Source organism: Arachis ipaensis, chromosome B6, assembly GCF_059453495.1.
Source record: "Arachis ipaensis isolate K30076 ecotype BB chromosome B6, ASM5945349v1, whole genome shotgun sequence".
NCBI classification, from domain to species: Eukaryota; Viridiplantae; Streptophyta; class Magnoliopsida; order Fabales; family Fabaceae; genus Arachis; species Arachis ipaensis.
In genome coordinates this window covers 9,144,362-9,165,537 of record NC_142441.1, presented here as the reverse complement: position 1 = coordinate 9,165,537, position 21,176 = coordinate 9,144,362, and the positions used below count along the sequence as shown (strand labels likewise).

The window sequence follows — 21,176 nt, the reverse complement described above, 5'->3', positions numbered from 1 at the left end:
GCACCTCACTTCATATTTTACGGGAAATCTGAATATTTGGCAGAAGCTTCAAAAAAAAAAATGGGTCCAAGATAAAGGGTCCACCTGAATACAGACTATAAATGGGGAGGGATTTCCCCAGAGATACGTCCCCTTTCTTAATCTAATTGGCCGCCTCTTAGTACGGACGCAAACTTAAGCATCAGAGTGTCCTTGTAGGTGGCCTCACCCGTCAATCCATCGATGATTCGGACAATAGTCTCTCCTTGAAACTCGCGCTTAGGTCCAGATCCTTACACCTCATTGCTCCAATCTTGACCTCACTCGATCCAACATTTACCCGAGCAACCGAACATTGGTGCCGTTTGTGGGGACCTGGCGAGAGTATGTAGCTCTTTCCTCACATAGAGGAAGTACGAGAGGAGGGGGGAGCCCGCTTGAGAAGTAGGGTAAGCTCCGCAGCCTCTTCTCAAGAATGCTCGAGACCACCGTGCCGTCGGGACGACCCCCTCCAAATCTCCCGAGGGACGCCCGTTTGGTGGTACAGGCGATGACAACTCAAAGATCATGCAGGGACTCCAACACTAAGTGCAAAACTTGGAAAGAGAGCTAGCAGCGAGTGACCGCTACCGTCCCAAGCACAGCAAAGACTCTTGTCCGAGTTTGTCTCGCACCCGCTCTCTGACCAAGAGGTCAGAAGACCGTGGAAGGATTCCTAGGAGGAACAACGAACGAAGACAAGCTGATGCTCGATCTCACTCCTACACCCACAATAGATCGAAAAACCGTGGGGAGACCAGGAGAGACAGTGGAAAGAAATGATGGGACCCCATCATTATGGGTGCAACCCCTTTCCACCCTTCGATCCTCAAGGTCCAGCTACCGAAAAACTTATACAAGCCTACGAACACGAGGTATGACGGGACGAAAAATTCCCAGGAACATCTGACGGCCTTTGAGGCCAGAATGAACCTGGAGGGTGTCGGTGACGCTGTCTGGTGTCGGGCTTTCCCAGTAACCCTGGCAAGTCCAGCGATACGGTGATTTAACGCGCTACCGCAAGAGTCTATTACGGTCTTCGCGGACATCTCACAGAGGTTCTTAGCGCTGTTCACCACACGGATAGCCAAAGCCAAGCACCCGATCAACTTGTTGGGGGTCACACAACGTGTTGGCGTAGGGGTGCACAGACCCGGCCCGGCCCGGTCCCGAACACTTTAGGGGCTAATTTGGTGTGATTTCATCGGGTTTAGGGTCGGGTAAGGGTCTCAAAAATAGACCCGGTCATTATTTCGGGTCGGGTCCGGGCCATAGCTCGGGTCACCCGAAGTCGGCCCGGTGGCCCGGTCATCATACACAATTAATATTTTGTGTTATTAGTGATGGATCATGGCTATTCTTATGTGGAATTTAAGTATTGTAAATCTTAATATTTTGTGTTATTAGTCATTATAAGACTATAAGTTAAGGTTTTATATTTAGAATGCATAAGACTTTAGAGTCCAGTGGCGGAGCTTAGTTCAGACAAGGGGGGCCATGGCCCTCCAAACTTTTTATAAAAAACTTAGTAGTATTTTTTCAAAAGATAAAAAATAGTTCAATTGACTTAAAATACTTTACTATGACTTAAAGTATCTAATAAGTTCAATAAACAACAATCTCTCTATCTTTAAGTTCAAATATAAAAAATTAAATATTTTTTATTTATTTAATTTAATTTTTTATATGATAAAAAATAATAAAATATTCAATAAGTATTAATATTATTGTATTGGTATAAATTGAAAAAAAAATTCAATAAATATTATAAATTTTAATATTTGTCCTTCTAACTTCTTCTTTACATATTTTACAGGATATATATTCAAATTTTTATATAAAATAATAATGAAAAATCAAAGAATTGATACATTTTTTAAGAGGAAGGCTAATATTTAAGAAGGAGAACATATAACTTTTACAATATCAGCACCTGTAGATAGTTCTTCTACTTTAATGAATTATGAAGAAAGTGAGATATAACCTTCAAAAGTTCAAAAAGTTACATCTGATGACTTTAATCTTAACTTTTTGGAACGAAATCTTGAAAAACGGCTTTAAATTTGGCAATATCACCCAAACCAGAGAGATGAGATTAGACGAGCTTATCTTAAATGGGGTATATCAAAAACATTTTGACAATTATTTTCTATTTAGCCCCCCAAAATTTTATGTCAAGTTCCGCCACTGCTTTAGACTAATGCATAATATTGTGTTATTTGTATTGATTTAAATATTTAGTATTATTAGACAATATTAGTATTGATTGTGGTTTTGCTTTAGTATTGATTGTGGTTATGCTTTAATTTTAAAGAAGGGTTGGTTCTTGTTATATTTTTCTAAGTGAATTTTACCATGTTAAATAATGGTTGGAGTCTTGGAAATTTGGATATTTTTACATGCTAGCTTACAAGAAAGTATCAACGTAATGTAATGTTAACGGCCCGATTTTTACCCGATTTTCACCTGGTATAATTGTGGCCCGAAAATGTATTGGTTTCATTGGGTTTAGGGTCGGGTTCGGGTCTAATAAATAGACCCGGTGTATATTTCGGGTCGGGTCTGGGTCACATCAAACCCGGCTTCACCCGACCCATGTGCACCCCTATGCTGGCGAGCCGACGAGGAAGTTCCTCGATCGGTTCAATGATGAATGTCTGGAAATTGATGGCTTGACGGACTCGGTAGCAAGCCTATTTCTAACAAACAACCTGTTGAATGAGGACTTTAGGAATCATCTCACTACTAAATCTGTCTGGACTATACAAGAAATTCAAAATGTGGCAAGGGAGTATATCAACGATGAAGAAGTTAGTCAAGTAGTGACCGCCATTAAGCGGCAGCCACCCAACCCACCGGCTACGAAAAAGCCAAACGAAATGCCGAAAGAGAAAACCTCAGGGAAGCCATTTAAGTCATTCTCCCAGGTGGGCAAATTTACTAACTATAACTCTCTCACGGCATTTATTGTGGAAGTTTACCAACAAATCGCAGATAAAAACATACTGTCGAAATCTCGGTAGCTGAAAGATAGGACAGGTGGAAACAAAAGTCTGTACTGTGACTATCACAAGGGTTTTGGCCACAAAATTCAGGTCTGATTTGATCTGAAGGATGCTTTGGAGCAGGCCATTTGGGAGGGCAAGCTGTCTGAGTTTTTGCAGTTCATACAAGAACCGAAGAGGAGAGAGCGAGAATGGCCCGAGGAGGGAGATTACTCTACTTAACAAACATACAACGAGATATAAATTATGCAGTAGGGAGATTAAGCCAATTTTTAGATTGTGCTACTGACAAGTACTTGGAGGCTGCTATAAGAGTGCTCTGATATTTAAAGGCAGATCCTGCATTGGACCTAATATTTGTATCAGACAGATTTAGAGCCATGTGATTTTTCGGATAGCAATTAGGGAGTATGTTCAGACACAAGAAGATCAACATCTAGGTATTATTTCTTCATGGGAACATCAATCATGTCATGAAAAAGTAAGAAGCAAAATACAGTCGCAGTTTTATCATGTGAGACAAGATATAGAGCTTTGGCTATGGCAACTCATGAGGCACAATGAATTACATACATTTTGGAGGATTTGCAGATCAAATTAGAGAAACCAATTGCTATTTACTGCGAAAGTTAATTAACATTGCATGTTGCAGCAAATTCTGTGTTTTACAAAAGAACGAAACGTATAGAAATAGATTGCTATATTGTTAGAGATAAATGACAAGAACAAGTGATAAAATTGTCACTAATTTCTACAATAAATCAAACAGCTAACATATTGACTAAAGTACTAACTCTTAATATGTTTTAGAAATATTATAACAAGTTTAGAATGCTAAGTGAAAATGATTCTGACTTGAGAGGAGATGTTACTTGAGTTGATATATCAGTTAACTATACATGTAGAATAATTTGTTTAATAGATATGTAGAAAATCTTATTAGTTGGTACAGTCAATACTAAGGAGAAATTAAGTAGGTTAGGCGTTATTGATCAGCATGATAGTGTGTGTGTTTTATGTAAAGAGGATGTTGAGAATTTTCACCACTTGTTTCTTCGTTGTCAGTTTACTTGGCAAGTGTGGTGTGTCTGGCTGTTTGACTATGGTAGATTGTGGGCTATCCCAGAGACTATTAAGCAACACTTTGAAAGTTGGACAACAGTGACTGTAAGAAAGGAAGAGCGAAATAGGTGGTTAATTAGATTCTTTGCTATCATTTGGCACATATGGATGAAAAGGAACAACGAAATCTTCAGGAATCAAGAGGTGGAATTTGCGGATGTCATTAATAGGTCGTTCATGAGTTACAAAGAGTGAAATAGAGTTGATCTTAATAGTTATTAATGACAATGTCGGAAATGACTATAGATTGATTTTGATTTCTGTTTACTCTGTTTGTACTGTCTTAATTTACCTTATTGTGTTGAACTCTTTACTTAAAAAAAAAAAAAAGTTTGGTGACTGTTCAGTTAGTTAAACAACTAAGCTGGACCTTGTAAGATGAAAACATCTTATATAATTAACTTTTATACATTTTGTAATGAAAAACTCAAGATAATAGAAACATGAATTACACGCTCTCTTTTGTTTGTTGAAAGTTGTGCGAAGTTCATCTTCTTCTCCTCCCTTAAACTCACCTTTTCAACAATCAGAAAGGGAATTTGTTATCCCGTTTAAATTCTAGAACTTTTAGTGTAAAACTATAATATTATATTATGAACTATAAATTATCTCTCAATTAAAACATTTTTTTTGCTAACAAGTCGACAACTACAGCTAATGGAATTCTTATCCATAATGCAAGAGGTCGCCGGCCAAGGTTAAGGATGTTTTCGTTATTTATCTCCAATATTTTTTTATTTTTTTATTTTTTGTCTGTGAAGTGTCTATTCGATGGGTTTATTGATGCACTGGCCAAGTATTTTAAAACAAATGTTTATTTAGCAGATGTATAGAATATACCTTCGTATTAGTAACATGATCTATTTGACTATAGTTGATACAGAAATTTGATTTAAGTAAAATAGTCCCATTCTCATCCATTTGTTAAAGACAATTTTTTTTTAATCTTTTTGAAAGTGACAATTTTCTAGGCACCAGCTTAAAGTAAGACTATATACCTCTATGTTAAAGTTTAAAAAGAGAATGAACTCTCAATTATTTTTTTTATTTGATAGTGTGATATTTTATTTAATATTTTTTAATTAAAATAAAAATATTAAATAATAAAAAATTATATTTTATTAAATAATTAAAAAATTAAAAATATATATTTTTATTTTAATATAAAATATATATTAAAATTGTGCAAGTTGACGAATTAGTTCATCTATTCGACAAATATCAAATGTTCAAATTGCGATTTATACATGTAGTAATTTATTAGTTAATAATAAAAAAATAAAATCATGATAAATTAATTTTTGATTTATCAAATTAAAAAATATCATGTGAAAAATTTGAATATTTGTAAATTTTAATCTTTATTAATTAAGATTAATTATTTAAAATTTTAAAATAAAAAATATCATAAATTATTAATTAAATAAAAAATAATAATATCACTATAGACAAAAATTAAACTATATTTTATTTTCCAAAAATCTTGAACGCAGAGATTTTGTTATTGAATTCCATAAGAAATTTATCCTCTCATTAAGTCATTATCACAAACAACATAAAAAACGTCAACATCGGGCTCCACCAAGTACTAGAAGCACGAATTATCGCGATAGAGTGAGAGACGTATGAAATATTATATTATATAAAATTAAATTTAAGTATATATATAAGAATGAGAACAAAAAATAATTAATTTTTTTTTCGAAAAGCAGGAGTGCAGGACGTCATTTTGCCCGCAAAAAAAATTAATATATCAAATTAAAATCATTTTTATTTTTAATTAAAGATTAAATTTAATATTTATTGAAAATAATTATGGCTAAAACTTAAATTTAATACTTCCACGTTATATTCTCTACAAATCATAAACCTTTTATATATTTATTATATTATATAAAAATAATTGATAAAAAAATAAGGACTCTAATATATTTAATTTCATTCTATAAAAATATTTTTATACAAAAAATTATAGTTAAAAAATATGAAATAATTAATATTAATCAGTTATTATATTTTTCTTTATTCTTTTTCTCTCTCTTACGAAGATGTTAATAAATGAAGGGGCGCCACGTACACCACCTTGTCTCTCTCTCTCTATGAATACGATTCTCCTCTTACGATATAAACCCAGCTGAAACCAACACGTCGCAGATTACCATTCTTTCTTGCTTTTCTGCTTCCACAATCCATTATTCCATATTCCAAATTCTAATTTGTTCTTTTGTCTAAATTCCCTTGAAAGTTCTACAGTTCAGAACGAACGAACACACCGTCAATCACTCATCATCGTCGTCGTCATCATCATCATCATCATCATCACCACCACATCATGCCGAATCAACCTAAGCTCGGTCGAGTTCCCAGCATCAGAGACAGAGTTCAAGACACTCTCTCTGCTCACCGCAACGAACTCGTTTCTCTCCTCTCCAGGTTCCTCCCATTTCTTTTCACTTTTCTTATTTGATTCATACTTTATGCACCGCCCTGTTTCCTCTTACTATTCGTAGCTCTGTCATTTATGGTTCTTGCTTTGACAGGTATGTGGCTCAGGGGAAAGGGATTTTGCAACCTCATAGTTTGATCGATGAGCTTGAAAATATCCTTGGTGAGGATCAATCTACAGTGGAGCTTAAAAATGGTCCCTTTGGCGAAATCATCAAGTCTGCACAGGTCACTTTATCCCTTTCATTAAATGATACTTCCTTTTATACCCTTGTTTTAATCTCTCCGTATGTTATGTTTTCATGTCTCACATTTACAAAATAGAAAAATGCTTTGGACCCTGTATTACTATTGTATCATGATGCTAGACCCAGCTAAACAAACTTATTTACCTTGATAAACTCTAGGTAACAATTAAATTAACTGCATTGAAAGTTGTTGTTAGGTATGAATTTCATTTGGATTTGCTAACAGCTTTTTATGCTGTCATCCTAGCATTGTCATACAATTTGGAAAGGGAATAATATCACTAAATAGTATTGCTGGTTTTAGTTTACTTCACATATGTAGATTCAAATAGTATATGAAAAATTGAAGCGTTATATCTGTGACAGGAAGCCATAGTTTTGCCTCCCTTTGTGGCCATAGCAGTTCGTCCAAGACCTGGTGTGTGGGAATATGTCCGTGTTAATATATTTGAACTCAGTGTGGAGCAATTGAGTGTTTCTGAATATCTCAGCTTCAAGGAAGAACTTGTAGATGGACAGTATGGAATCTACTGCTTAGCTTTTTTTTTTTTCTTTAAATGCACTGAAAGTTTCTGTAATTTAATTGCTGTTGTGATGATGACTATTATTTTTTTATATTTTGCTTTAGGATTAACGATAATTTTGTGCTGGAGCTTGATTTTGAACCATTTAATGCATCATTTCCACGCCCCACTCGTTCATCATCCATTGGCAATGGTGTCCAATTTCTCAATCGCCACCTTTCTTCAAGTATGTTTCGCAACAAAGATTCCTTGGAGCCCTTGCTTGAATTCCTACGTGTTCACAAGTATAAAGGCCATGTAAGTTTGCCATGCTATGCACTTTCTACTTAATAGTTGACCTTAAGTAGTTGATACTAAGATGACAATAGTTATGGTTTCAAAATGGTAGTCCCCCCCCCCCCCCCCCTTCTCTCTCTCCCTTTTCTCTCTCTCTAGGTGAAAATGCATCCTCTTAGCAGAGTACTCGATGCACATTTCTATTTTGCAATTTTGTTTAGGTATGAGGAATATATGGATTTAGATTCTGATCTTTTTCTGCTTCATTATCATGGTAGGCACTGATGTTAAATGACCGTATACAAAGCATTTCCAAACTTCAATCTGCTCTGGCCAAGGCTGAGGAGTATCTTTCTAAGCTTGCACCTGAAACACTTTATTCCGAGTTTGAATATGTGTAAGCTATTCTTCAACAATCAATTTACAGTTTTCTCTTACCGCATGAACAATGTGAAAAAAATTTCATTTAACTCTTTCTTTGAGTGTAGGTTACAAGGAATGGGTTTTGAGAGGGGTTGGGGTGACACTGCTGAACGTGTATTAGAGAACATGCATTTGCTATTGGATATTCTCCAGGCTCCTGATCCTTCTATACTAGAGACTTTTCTTGGGAGAGTGCCTATGGTGTTTAATGTTGTTATATTATCTCCTCATGGCTACTTTGGCCAAGCCAATGTCCTGGGTTTGCCTGACACGGGAGGACAGGTATTCTTATTTATTATTAATATATCTTATTTGGCATAAGAAAAGTTAAGCTAGAGATTCTACATTGTTCAGTGTCCTCATTTCCACACTTTTGCCTCTTGCATTGTTTGAGTTATATATATGATCCTACATGAAAGGCTTGTATCTGCAGGTTGTTTATATACTAGATCAAGTCCGTGCCCTTGAGAATGAGATGCTCCTTCGGATCCAGAAGCAAGGACTTGATTTTACTCCTAGAATTTTGATTGTAAGTGTAACTTCTTGGGTCAGCTCTCTACATATTTGGCTGGGTTGTTTTGTAGTTGATTTTTTTTCCTCCTAAAAAGAATATTTTTTTTATATTCATACTAAATTAAAAATCCTCTGCAATTCTAAAGGTTACCAGGTTGATACCTGATGCAAAGGGTACAACATGCAACCAGCGGCTAGAAAGAGTCAGTGGTACTGAGTACACTCATATTTTGCGAGTTCCATTCAGATCTGATAAAGGAACCCTCAAGAAATGGATCTCGAGGTTTGATGTCTGGCCATATCTTGAGACTTATGCAGAGGTAAATGTGCAAAATCTATAGCTTGAATAATTCACCTGATTATGAACAATTATTAGGAACTAGAAATTATGAGTTAACAATTTCCTAGCTTCTGAGTTCTAGCACATACTATATGGTCTACCGTTTCCATTTAACATTTTATGGTTTTGTGTATTAACTATTAACAGGATGTTGCCAGTGAAATTGCTGCTGAGTTACAAGGTTATCCAGATTTCATCATTGGAAACTACAGTGATGGGAACCTTGTTGCATCTTTATTGGCTTATAAGATGGGAGTTACCCAGGTTCTTTCCTGTTCTCTGTCATCTTAATTTTTCCATACAAATGTGAAAGCTCAAGTCTCGTGCCGATAATGCAACTTAATATATTTAACGTTCATATGTGTAGTGCACAATTGCGCATGCGCTGGAGAAGACAAAATATCCAGATTCAGATATATATTGGAAGAAATTTGAGGATAAATATCATTTTTCATGTCAGTTCACTGCTGACTTAATAGCTATGAATAATGCAGATTTTATCATCACTAGTACATACCAAGAGATTGCGGGGACGTAAGTATACTGTTCATGAGATATAGTGTACTTACGATTTTTGAAACATAATTTCTTGTGATCTATATTTCTTGTGATCAAGTACCTAATCATAGTTCTAATTTAAATTTATTTCGAAGTCTTATTACTAATCACTTCTTATTTATTGTTTTGTAGTTTTGCTAATGCAACCTCATGTCTTTTACTTTACTTGCTTTTTATATTTCAGGAAGAATACTGTTGGCCAGTATGAGAGCCACACTGCTTTTACTCTTCCTGGACTCTATAGGGTTGTCCATGGCATTGATGTGTTTGATCCCAAGTTCAATATTGTCTCTCCTGGAGCAGACATGTCAATCTATTTCCCCTACTCCGACAAACAGAAAAGATTAACATCTCTGCATGGTTCCATTGAAAAGCTATTATTTGATCCTGAGCAGACTGATGAGCACATGTGAGTGTAGTCGAATAGCTTAAAATTTTAATTTGGCTCTACTCCTACAATAATCTATATCTCCAACGTAATTGAAATGAAGGACTAGTTGTCTTGTCATGCATTACGCAAAAAGTTCTGTTTTAAGTATATGATCTGTTAGCCAAGTCATTGCTTGTCCTGAATTCATGGATCCAATCTCTGCTGTTACTTGTTTCAACTGTAGATAATCAATGCCGTTGTCTTGTTCGAAATCCCATGTTGCAAATATTGTTATTTCTCAGAATTGATAGAATATGTGCATCTTTTTTTTTCCTACTACTTTTTTTTGAAAAAGCATGTTAGATTCATCAGATATGACTGCGACTACCTCAGTTAATAAGTTTATCTTCGTCACTGTGTGGTAGTGGCACGCTGAAAGACAAGTCAAAGCCTATAATCTTCTCCATGGCAAGGCTAGACAGAGTAAAAAACATCTCTGGCTTGGTAGAAAGCTTTGCTAAGAACAACAAATTGAGGGAATTGGTGAACCTTGTGGTGGTTGCTGGTTATATTGATGTGAAAAAGTCAAGGGACAGAGAAGAAATATCAGAAATTGAGAAGATGCATGGTCTCATAAAAGAGTACAATCTCGATGGTGATTTTCGGTGGATTGCTGCCCAAACAAATAGAGCACGTAATGGTGAGCTGTATCGTTACATAGCGGACACAAAAGGTGTTTTCGTTCAGGTAATGTATCTCCACCTCTACTGTTTCATTGATCCCCAGGGCTTCATTCCTCCCTCACTCACTCACTATTCCTCTCTTACTGCAGCCTGCTTTCTATGAAGCTTTTGGTCTTACAGTTGTGGAGGCCATGACTTGTGGCCTTCCCACATTTGCTACCTGCCATGGTGGTCCTGCTGAGATCATCGAACATGGTGTATCAGGATTCCATATTGATCCTTATCACCCTGACCAAGTTTCTGAGATTTTGCTTGGATTCTTCCAAAAATGCAATGAAGATCCAAGCCATTGGAATAAAATATCTGATGGTGGTCTTCAAAGAATTTATGAAAGGTAAGCAATTTTCATAATATTAGGTAGTTTTCCTTTTATTTTCCCTGGTGATATTTATGCTAAAGAAACAATAAACAGGTACACATGGAAGATATATTCTGAAAGGCTTATGACCTTGGCTGGAGTTTATAGTTTCTGGAAACACGTCTCCAAATTAGAAAGGCGTGAAACCCGAAGATATCTTGAGATGTTCTATATTCTGAAGTTCCGCGATTTGGTGAGTTATGTTGCATCTGTTTGCTGCTTAGTTTTAGAACCAGGTTCTAATGCTGCTATCATGAAGCCGGATTATGAACTTTTCAAGCATTAGTAATGGCTAAAAGCCTAAAAGAAACATAATCATTTCTTACAAGCATTAATTTCAACTGTGTGCGCTGCAACTTGTTTTGCAGGTAAATTCAGTTCCGCTGGCAAAGGATGATGATGCAAATTAGCCAGCTGGTTTGTCCTAACAGCTATTGTATTTTCACCAGGTGTTGACAGCAGACAATAAGAGTCTTATACCGAGTGTATATAAGTCTGCTTCTTGTGTTGTAAAATCTTGTTCTGCAAAAAATGTAGGAGCTCCATGGATAGTTGTCCATGTTAGCTCTGATTGTCTCGGTGATTCTGGGAACTCATTGTTGGATGTATCGTTTCCCCGTGGCTTAGCACTTAGCCAAGCTGTTGTGAAAGCTCGAATATAATTGAAAGCTCAAATTTGCGAGTTTTTAGGATTATTCCAAGTTTAAGACAACAATTGCACCATGATGGAATTTCGTTGCCCTCAGAAAGACTACAGTATTACACTGATGCAATTTCCTTAGAAAGATTTTATATTTATAATAACTAGGTACCTACGTTGTCAATTATGCCTCAAAGTTATAGAAGACTTGAGTATCTTTTTATTGGTCACGGTCATGGTCCCCAACCCCAATCCCATCCCTTGTTTGTTTCATTTATGAAGTAAGAAAGACTTTTAGGTGAGTTGTGTAGAAAGAGGCTGAAAACGGCAAAGGGGGCCCAAGGGACTTGTGGCGTTTTGAGGTGGGGGCGAGCACAGCCATTGGTTCTATGTAATGAAGTTGCTCAGTTAGTTGCATTGGGGGAATTTCTTTCCATCCTCAATCAGATTGGACGCTTTCTGTTGCAGTTTTTTGAGGCATGCTATCCCTCTTCCCTCAAAAGAGAGTTGCAGGCCTTACACTTTCTGACACCTGCAACAACACAACAGGGTCTAGCCGAACCAGCCTTTTTGACCCCGTTGTCCACATTCCCCAATATGTTCACATGTCTCCCAAGACCCCTTTTTTTCTTCATTTCGCCCTCTTTTCAACGGTCAAATACTCGTTATCCGCAACTAGCTAAAGAAATAAATTGATCGGGTGCTCTTGCACACTACCCACTGCAATTCTTGCTTTTACTCATCTTACTGCAAATTTGCAAAATATACTAGTATTAAACTACTAATACAGTATACTTTTCTTACCCTTTCTAGCCTTATTCATGGAATATTTCCTGGTTTCAAGGAATAAGCCCTATGCTAAATTCCTTCATAAAATAATAATAATGATATATAGACATCTACTTGGTTTTTTACAACTAATTACTTCATATATTCAAGATACCCTTTACTTTGTTTACAACTACCAAGTAGGATAGTTAAAACGAGATTTATATTCAAGTACTTTGTTGGTTTTTTAACTAATTAGAACAACACCGCTGTCTTACACCAGAATCTCAAATCATCGCAATGCACCGATACCAACAGAGTTTAATTAATATAGAAAATCACACAACCACAAGTTAACGGCGTTTCTCACACGAAACTACAATAACTAAACTCGTAAACGCCAACAAACTGTAAAATAGAACACCAAACCCTACGTGGTGCTTCAAGGTTATAGGGAGGCTGGTCCTTACCATAGCACTTTATCCCCTTACACCTTGTGCACTTTTTACATAACCCTGAAAGTTAACCAAAGATAGTGTGGTCAGAGTTGGCCAAATGAGTGTGCAAGATAAGCGAGTGCACCCACAAGAGGTGCGTTGATATAAGTGGCTGGCTCTGACTGCTCATAATCTGACCGTTGATCCGGGAACCTATCATGCAGATCCGGCCCTCCAATCACAGCACCAACAAGAACGTTGGGGTTGGGGGCTTGTGAGTTCATGACACCGAACCCTGCTGAGCATTGGATCTTGCCAGGGTGTACAGAAATGGACGGCAGAGATGATCCCCGGTGGTGTATCCTTCTTGGGTACCTTGGACCATACCCCACCATGTACGACATCTTCAAGGGATTATCTCCCAGCAAGTAATCCACCTGCTTTTTGGCTATTGCACGGAGCCTCTTGGGAGTAACGGTGGTGCCGCCACAGTTGACGACGGTGTGGGATTTGGTCAAGTACTTGGCATAGGTTAAGAGAAGGAAGGAGGTGGATGTAACATACTGCATGTTGCTATCACTCATCTTGAATAGAAGGCCACCTGGTGTGTATTGTGCGGAAGAGAAAGAGGTTCCTGGAATGAGGGAACAGATGAAATTGTCCGCGTGACCCTTGTAGTCATGTAGGGTTTGCACTTTCTGAACTAGAAATTCCTTAGAGAGAAGGATTCTTGCTCCAACATGCTTGTTATCCCACCCAAATGTATTGTCAGATTCTGCAGCACCAAGTGTTTGTCCATTAACCTTAATGTAGTTAAGATAGATGGAGTTCCTAGTAGCCTTGTGCAACCAAGCAGCACCCCAAAGAAGCTCATCCTCATAACCAGAGTAAGAGCAGTAGAACGGGCACACAAATGGCTTCAACCCATTGCTGTATGATCCTCTGTATTTATCAGCAAATTGGAAAACCTGAACCCAAAAACACAAGGCAAAGTTATTAGATATATACATATACGTACAAGTATACGTATACAACAAGCAAAAGAAGAATGCTTACAGAGATGGCCCTCCTAACCAAAATTTTGGAGTAGGTGGGGTCGGTTTTCTTGAAAACAAGAGAAGCAGCTGCAAGAGCCGCAGCGGTTTCCGCGGCCACCTCTGAACCGGGGGTACTCTTGTCTATCTTGTACACATTTCTTGGAGTATCCATGTCTTCTGGCCTCTCCCAACACGCGTGGTCCTTCTTAGCGTCTCCCACCTTCAACCACCACCAAACCAATTAACAGTGTTGTGAGGAAAAACATGAAAGAAAGAGAGAAAAGAAACCTGAACATAAATGGTGCCAGGATGTGCAGTGGCTTTGAGAAGGTAATCAGTTCCCCAGCGAATGGCCTCTCTGGCATTCTGCAACTCGCCCTTCATGACCCCACCGAACTCGAGAACACTCCATGAGAGCATGGTGGTCGTGAATGCCATCGGAAAACCGAACTTCACATTGTCCCCTGCATCGTAGTACCCTCCCACCAAATCAACCTGCATTGCCGCATTTTCAACTCAAATAAGCAAAATGCAAGAGACAGAGAAAAGGAGAGCATGAAAATGGAGATGATTACATGCATGGCAGAGCCATCAGAGAGAGCAGAGTCTCTCCTCCAAGTTATCCTCTGGTTAGAAGGGAGCTTGCCAGACCTCTGGCCTTCAAAGAAGATGATGGACTTGCTGAGAGCATCTCTGTAGTTGTGAGAGGCGAAGCGGTGAGGGTGAGGGCGGTGGCCATGGTTGGGGAAGGGGAAGGAGTGAGAGAGAAGAGTGGTTGAGAGAAGAGTTAGAAGGAAAAACAAAGAAGGAAGGAAGAGAGGCATGTTGAGTGAGAGAGAAAGAAGCAACCAACCGAGGAAGGTGAAGTGACACATGCAAGAATGAGTGAGGTTAATTTATAGAAGAAGCAAAAGCTGCAGCAATGGCTAAAATCATGCTTGGTTCCAAGTTTACAACAATACGAATAATTAGGACCACACCCTATATACTAATTAACAGGGGCTTGCCATTAATCTAACACTTCTTTTTCCTTCATCAAATAAATAAAAACTGCAAAAGTTCAAGGGAGTTATCTCGTTCTGCGTGCAACCAAGAACGCGAGGGTTACCTATATAAGAGAAAAAGTTTATCTAATACACGGAGAAATTAAAATATTTAGATTCTAAACCATTTGGTTAGCTCTAAATTTATGATCATATTCGAATGTTTAAATTATAAAATATTTTAGAGTTTAGCAAAAATCGATATATAGGTATTTGCTATATAAAGTTATAAACACAACAATGTTAGGCTAATTTTTTTAGTTATGGAAGTTTAAAATGTGTAATACTCAATTATGGAAAAATAGTGTGTTTTTTATGGATATGGAGATATATTTTTTTTAAATTAAAATTCATAAATCAGAGACTCAATTTTGCTTTTGGAAACAAAACTTAGAGTCAAATTTGGGATAATAGAGAGATGTGAGCTTTAGATTTGTGTGGGTTGAAAATTTTTTTTAAGAGATAAGCAAATTAGTAGATCAGTTTTGTGGCCAAAAAAAATTATAAACTACAAATTTAATTTTCAGATTTGTGATCATCCATACAAAAAAAATAAAAAATACACCAACTCTCCACATTATTTAAAAATACCACCACAATTTCAATAATAAAAATAAAAAGTGTGGTACATAATCAGTACTAAATATTATCATTTTGTGCCGGCAATAATTTATACTCATATTTAGAGAAGGTTGCACACAAAAAGTATATAATTTATACATATATTTATTAGAACTTGTACATATAAATTAATAAAATATATTTATTAAAGATAATTTAATATTTATGCTAGTTAAATAATAACCAAAATTATTAAAAATTATTAATTCTAAAAAATTTCTCATATAAAAAAACATTAAGTGAAATTTCAAAGGAATTTTAATTTATTTTTTAGATAAAAAAATATTGTCAAAATTTAAAATTTTTTATTTTTCATCCCAAAAGATGGATATTTGATTTTCACATAATGAAGGTTTGTATATAAAATTATTATTATAGCTTTTAATTAGTATTTTTTTTTTGTCAATGAACTCTTTCTTTTATTAATATTATAAATATTTTGAAAATTAATAATTATTCTCCTAACAAATACCCTAAGCAGATGAAAATAATAACTTTTAATTTTTTTCAAAAGTGTATTAGAAATATAAAAAATTTTAATTTTTCAATGAAAACTTTTTTTATTGCTTCTTCAACTAAGCAAACGAAAGAAAAAAGAAAAGAAAAACCAGAAATTATTTTTAATACGAAAATAAAGATGATATTTTGGTTGAATATTGATATTTAAAGTGTATTACAATACTGTGAATATGCAAAAAAAGTGTTTATCAAACATCTTGCGTATTGGTCAGAATATTGACACATGTTCAATACGCATCATGCGTGTTGCTAAGATGATGAGACATATCCAATAGGGGTGTTCGCGGTGCGGTTTGGTTCGGTTTTTGAAGGAAAAGTCATCCGATCCGATCGTTTAATTAAGCTGCGGTTCGGTTTGGTTCGGTTTTTTTTTCAAGGTCATCCGAACCAAACCAAACCAATTAAAATCGGTTTGGTTTGGTTCGGTTTGTTCGGTTTTTTCAATCAAATAAAAAAAATTCTACCATACTATTATGCAATGTCATAAGATTGAAATCAACAAGCCAAAATACACAATAGCCAAAATCATAAGATTGAAAATACATAATGTCGGAGATCTGATGCTTGTTGATTCATTCGGAATAGGAACTGGAGGCAATCCAGTGTCGCCCATATTCTCACTTGAACTGACGTCAAACTACATAAACAAGCAATAACCATTAACCAGCAATAAACAAAACAGAACAAAACTTGATAATCTGAACAAGCAATGAACAAAACCAGCAATAAACAAGCAATAATAAAAAAATTAATATTTAAAAAATAATTCATTCTCTGACTGTTGAGGTTGTTCAGAGTGTAGCAGCATATGATGTTGTAAATATGAATTCAATACAATTCAATGCTAAATGCCCTCTCATCATTTTTTTACAATCAACAAAATAATAGTGTGTGTGGTGTATTATTCAGTGTTAACTTACTAGTTCTTAACAGTGCTACTCCTTTCTTCTATAACCTTCCAATTAATCTCATTGAATTTAAACCATGGTGGTATTAAAATAATGTATAATAATATTAATAATTACACTTTCTATCATATTGGTGTGGATAGATGGAAACAAATAACCTAACCCCATCTTCCGTGTCTTATCTCCCAATATTTAGCAGCACAAAGAAATGTAGCTAGTATGGTCAAAATAGTAGAAAAAACTTGCCTTGATTATTAGAAATTATCATCGTGGCACCATGTAACCGCTAAAGTCATAGATACTACAATACAAATAACTATTTTTTATTTATTCACACTAATCAAAACTAGTTATGCAGATTGATTAATTATCATGTCCTAATATATAATATAGTTTTATAAAGTTGCTGCAAATAAGAAGCCATACAGCCAAGGCAGAAGATGGAATTTCTTTGTCAGTGTCCTAAAGATCCTAATAGCTTTTGTTCCTCCAATTATATTTAAAAGCAAGGGAATTGGTAACTGAAGTATGGGCCAATGTTAATTATATTATATGCTACTAAATAGAGGCATAAACTGGCCGTACACATATTCTTCTAGGCTATAAGAAATGGTGAATTCACAAAATAAACTAACTAATGGTTATAGTGATGCCACAAACCCAAATTCATCTGTGTTTATTCCCCTGGGAGAAAACATCTTAATTCCAATTGAACAATATGCTTCTTTCACATGTTAATATGCTGGTTTTGTTCATTTTTTTACAGTTTTAATATGCTGCTTGTTGCCTTAGTTTTGAGAATTCCTGTTGCTTCAATTTTCTTAATTAATTCTTATCATGTATTCATATCTGAACAAGCAATGAACAAAACCAGCAATAAACAAGCAATCACCAGCAATAAACAAGCAATGAACCAGCAATAAACAAAACAGAACAAAACTTGATAATCTGAACAAGCAATGAACAAAATTACCAAAATCAGCAATAACCCTAAACTGAACAATAAATCAGCAAGACCAAAATTACCAACAATAGACTGAATACATGGTAAACACTAAACAGCAATACCAACAATAACCCTAACCTGAATAAACTGAACAATAACCTCAAGCAGCAATACCAACAAGGCAACAATGCATTAGTAAAGTTTACCTGAATAGATGGCTCGGGCTCCATATGCACTTGAATCGGTGGCTGGGTGGGAGACTTTCTGGGTGGAGGAGGCGAGGTCGGAGACTCGGAGGTGGTGAGGTGACCCTACAGAACCCAGAAACGCTACTGGGTGGAGGCTTTCTGGGTGGAGGCGGCGAGGTCGGAGACTCGGAGGTGGTGAGGTCGTCTTCGTCTTCACGGTGGCCGGTGGGTGGGTGGCTCAGGCTGGCTTCCACTTCGAGTTTCAAGGAGTGAAGGAGGTGAGATTTGGAGGAAGAGGAAGGCCTCGAGTATCAAGGAGGTGGGTGGCTCAGGCTGGCTCCGTGGGGGGTCTGTGGTGGCTCCGATCTGGGATTTGGGCGGGGTTAGGTTTCCATGGGGGGAGAGACTCGCGCAGCACAGCAGCAAGGTAAGGTAAGGTGAGTAGTGAGTACTGACTAGGGAGGGAGTAGTAGGTAACGCGTTTGGGGGGTGGGGTAGTTTTAATTTTTAGGGTTTTGGGAAGAACCGGTTCGGTTCGGTTCGGTTAGGGTTTTGGTGGCAAGAACCGAAAACCGAACCGAACCGCAGAAAAACAGCAAAACATCACTTTTTTCGGTTTTTCAATTTTCGGTTATTTCGGTTTTTGATTTTTTCGGTTCGGTCCATCGGTTTAGTTCGGTCCGGATCGGTTTTGAACACCCCTAATATCCAACACGTATTCTGCGTGATGACCTTCCACCTATAAAATCTATTCGCCTCTAATTATACTAAATAATTTTATTTTTAACAAAAACACCAATATTTTTTTCATATAAAAAAACCCACCAAGAAAAACACCTTACATATTTAATGAAAACTTATATAATCAATAATATCAACGATCAATCCATGGTATATTCTTTTTGGTTGTAGAGTTTCTTTTGCTCAATGGATCTAGCTAGGTTGAGTGCTGTGGTCCAAAAAAGCACTGAAACTGAAGCCCGGCCCACTAACCATAATAACAGAGTACATAGTAACTACTGCATAGTCAGAGAACAAACAAAACAAAATGGTCAATGCTTCAACTAAGAAAAGCTGTCGGAAAAAGGTGGTGAACACAAGCATGGAAAACACACTGATCCCTCAAGTTCATCGGTTAATTCACTAAAACTGAACCTTCATAAATTAAAGGCCCATACGCAGACATTGCATGGTATATGGAACACCCATATACTATGAAGATATATGGAAATTTCTAGCCTCTAGTTATAATCCTTTACACATAAGACATAGACATAGTACATAACACCAACATATGATATGTCTCATGCATTAAAATAAATTGTTCATGACATAATTGGGGTGACAATAATAAAATACAGTACGGGTTTTTATCACTTCTTCATCTAACCTCTTGTTCTATAGAGTATTTGAAACCATAAGATGTAATTAAGAATCATATCGAACTATAAAAACAAGCAAAATAATCAAACCTAAAAAAGAATAAGTCAAACCTTTATAGTGAAGTATCCGAATATTGAGAGTGTTATTATTGGTAAATAATATAGGATGGAAAGTGGAAAGTAGGCTAAAATGGGAAATTGATTAATTGATGATAGCAAATAATGAAAATGAAAGTTTAGGTGAAACAAGTAAACTAAGTAGGGAAATAATGAGAATATGGAGGCAATAGTAATAGGTAGCGTGAAGGCAATAGTCATGTGCTAGTCTGAAGTACTGATGAGTTCCCACATGGAGCAGTAGTAGAGACTAGACAATTGATGCCCATTTCTTCTTCTCTTCAGTTCCCTCCCTCTGTAAAAGGATCATTTCCTCAGAGTACCGTACGGTAGTATAGGACTGAGCCTCAATGCAAATAAAGCCTGACACCACGTTCCTCCTTTTTTCATCCAACCGGCAAAATCAACCTCCAAATTTATTGCTTGCAATTTCATGTGTAAATTAAAAACATCTCATTTAATTATTTTTCTAACAACAATATTAGGCTCAATTTTATGGATATGGAAGGTTTGTGTGTGTTCTGCCTTGGTATGGATTCATGTGGTACAAGACAAATATGTGGGACAGTTTTTTGTGAGTGTGAGGTAGAAGAATTCGAACCATGCGAGTTCTTTGATTTTAAAATTTTGCATAACAAATTGCATGGTCCGTTTTGTAGCCGGAGAAATTTGAATTTCAGAAGATGGAAATCGGATCCTTTGTATTGCTTGTAATTGGTTTTTTTTATGAGAGAGAACTCGGACCGTCCGTTTAGTGAGAGAGAACTCGTAGGGTCCGAGTTCTGTTCCACTGACACTATAACGTTGTGAAACACCTCTCTTCTGCATAACCGAATCCAACACTATTCTTACTTCCATATTCAAATTAAAAAGCGACAATATTACAGGACTGGATAATTTACTCTTTTTAGCTAGTACTTAGTCAACCACTGTATTTTTGTAAGCTGGTGTTAAAAAAAAGTCCAAATACACTAATAAAGTAGGTATCTTAGTTAAAATTAGTTTTATTTATTTTATTGATCCTATATTTTTATCAAATTTTCAATTAAGTTTTTACATTTTTTTAGTTGGATTTCTAGTTACTTTTAATTTTGTAATTAGGTCTTTTTTATATCAAAAACTTTAAAATTAACAGAATATTTCTCTCAAAATACATGCCGTCAAAGATCTAATTAGGTTTTTAATTATAAATACCTTTAATTTGTAAAAATATGTTTAATTAACTCTAACATTTTTTATACTAGAAATGACCTAATTGTAAAATTAAAAGTAGTGTAAGAATCCAATTAAAAAATATACATATAAAAACTTAATTAAAATTTTAGTAAAATTATAAGACCAATAATTAAACCTTAAAATTATTGTCTAATATATACAAAAATTGTTAGTTCATGGACTTTTCTCTTTGACTAATTTGCATCTAAGTTGGATCTTATCGATCTCACAATGGTTTGATACTAAGATGTGTTGGTTTGGTTTTGTCAATGTCATTCTTAAAATTCACGATATGCCACCAAAACAAAATAGTGAAATTACGTACCATATTAATGAGCAGACTTACCGATACGAATATCTCCTGTGATGAGCAACAGTTTTCCCAATGCCACAAACACACAACACATTTATT

At 35.9% G+C, this 21,176-nt stretch overlaps 2 protein-coding genes and 1 long non-coding RNA gene across 3 annotated transcripts; 1 reads left to right on the top strand and 2 right to left on the bottom strand.

Annotated features, from left to right (window-relative positions):
- Positions 1-6,198: 6,198 nt before the first annotated feature.
- On the top strand, positions 6,199-11,638 carry SUS3 (sucrose synthase 3). Its single transcript, XM_016349734.3, has 15 exons — positions 6,199-6,578; positions 6,686-6,818; positions 7,205-7,356; positions 7,467-7,659; positions 7,917-8,035; positions 8,127-8,343; positions 8,495-8,590; positions 8,721-8,894; positions 9,062-9,178; positions 9,282-9,448; positions 9,657-9,881; positions 10,268-10,589; positions 10,675-10,919; positions 10,998-11,136; positions 11,312-11,638. Exons 1-15 carry the CDS (start codon positions 6,478-6,480, stop codon positions 11,351-11,353), a joined length of 2,442 nt encoding a protein of 813 aa, XP_016205220.1. The 5' UTR covers positions 6,199-6,477; the 3' UTR covers positions 11,354-11,638.
- Positions 11,639-12,645: 1,007 nt separating this feature from the next.
- Positions 12,646-14,933, bottom strand: GH9B13 (glycosyl hydrolase 9B13). The gene is made up of 4 exons (XM_016349733.3): positions 14,401-14,933; positions 14,114-14,320; positions 13,845-14,045; positions 12,646-13,756 (listed from the first exon to the last, which is right to left on the bottom strand). The coding sequence occupies exons 1-4, from the start codon at positions 14,698-14,700 to the stop codon at positions 12,893-12,895; spliced, it is 1,572 nt and encodes a 523-aa protein (XP_016205219.1). The 5' UTR covers positions 14,701-14,933; the 3' UTR covers positions 12,646-12,892.
- A 1,524-nt stretch (positions 14,934-16,457) lies between these two features.
- LOC107647959 (uncharacterized) lies at positions 16,458-18,479 on the bottom strand. The gene is made up of 2 exons (XR_001621674.3): positions 18,069-18,479; positions 16,458-16,645 (listed from the first exon to the last, which is right to left on the bottom strand). It is a non-coding gene; the product is annotated as an uncharacterized LOC107647959 (long non-coding RNA).
- Between the last annotated feature and the right edge of the window lie 2,697 nt (positions 18,480-21,176).

Excerpts from the sequence above, each read along its gene's own strand:
- SUS3 (XM_016349734.3), top strand. The coding sequence starts at position 6,478 with ATGCCGAATCAACCTAAGCTCGGTCGAGTTCCCAGCATCAGAGACAGA. Across the intron at positions 9,179-9,281 it reads ATAAGATGGGAGTTACCCAG|TGCACAATTGCGCATGCGCT; the intron begins GTTCTTTCCTGT and ends TCATATGTGTAG. Across the intron at positions 10,590-10,674 it reads CAAAAGGTGTTTTCGTTCAG|CCTGCTTTCTATGAAGCTTT; the intron begins GTAATGTATCTC and ends CTCTTACTGCAG.
- GH9B13 (XM_016349733.3), bottom strand. The coding sequence starts at position 14,700 with ATGTGTCACTTCACCTTCCTCGGTTGGTTGCTTCTTTCTCTCTCACTC. Across the intron at positions 14,321-14,400 it reads CTGATGGCTCTGCCATGCAT|GTTGATTTGGTGGGAGGGTA; the intron begins GTAATCATCTCC and ends GCGGCAATGCAG. Across the intron at positions 14,046-14,113 it reads CTGGCACCATTTATGTTCAG|GTGGGAGACGCTAAGAAGGA; the intron begins GTTTCTTTTCTC and ends TGGTGGTTGAAG.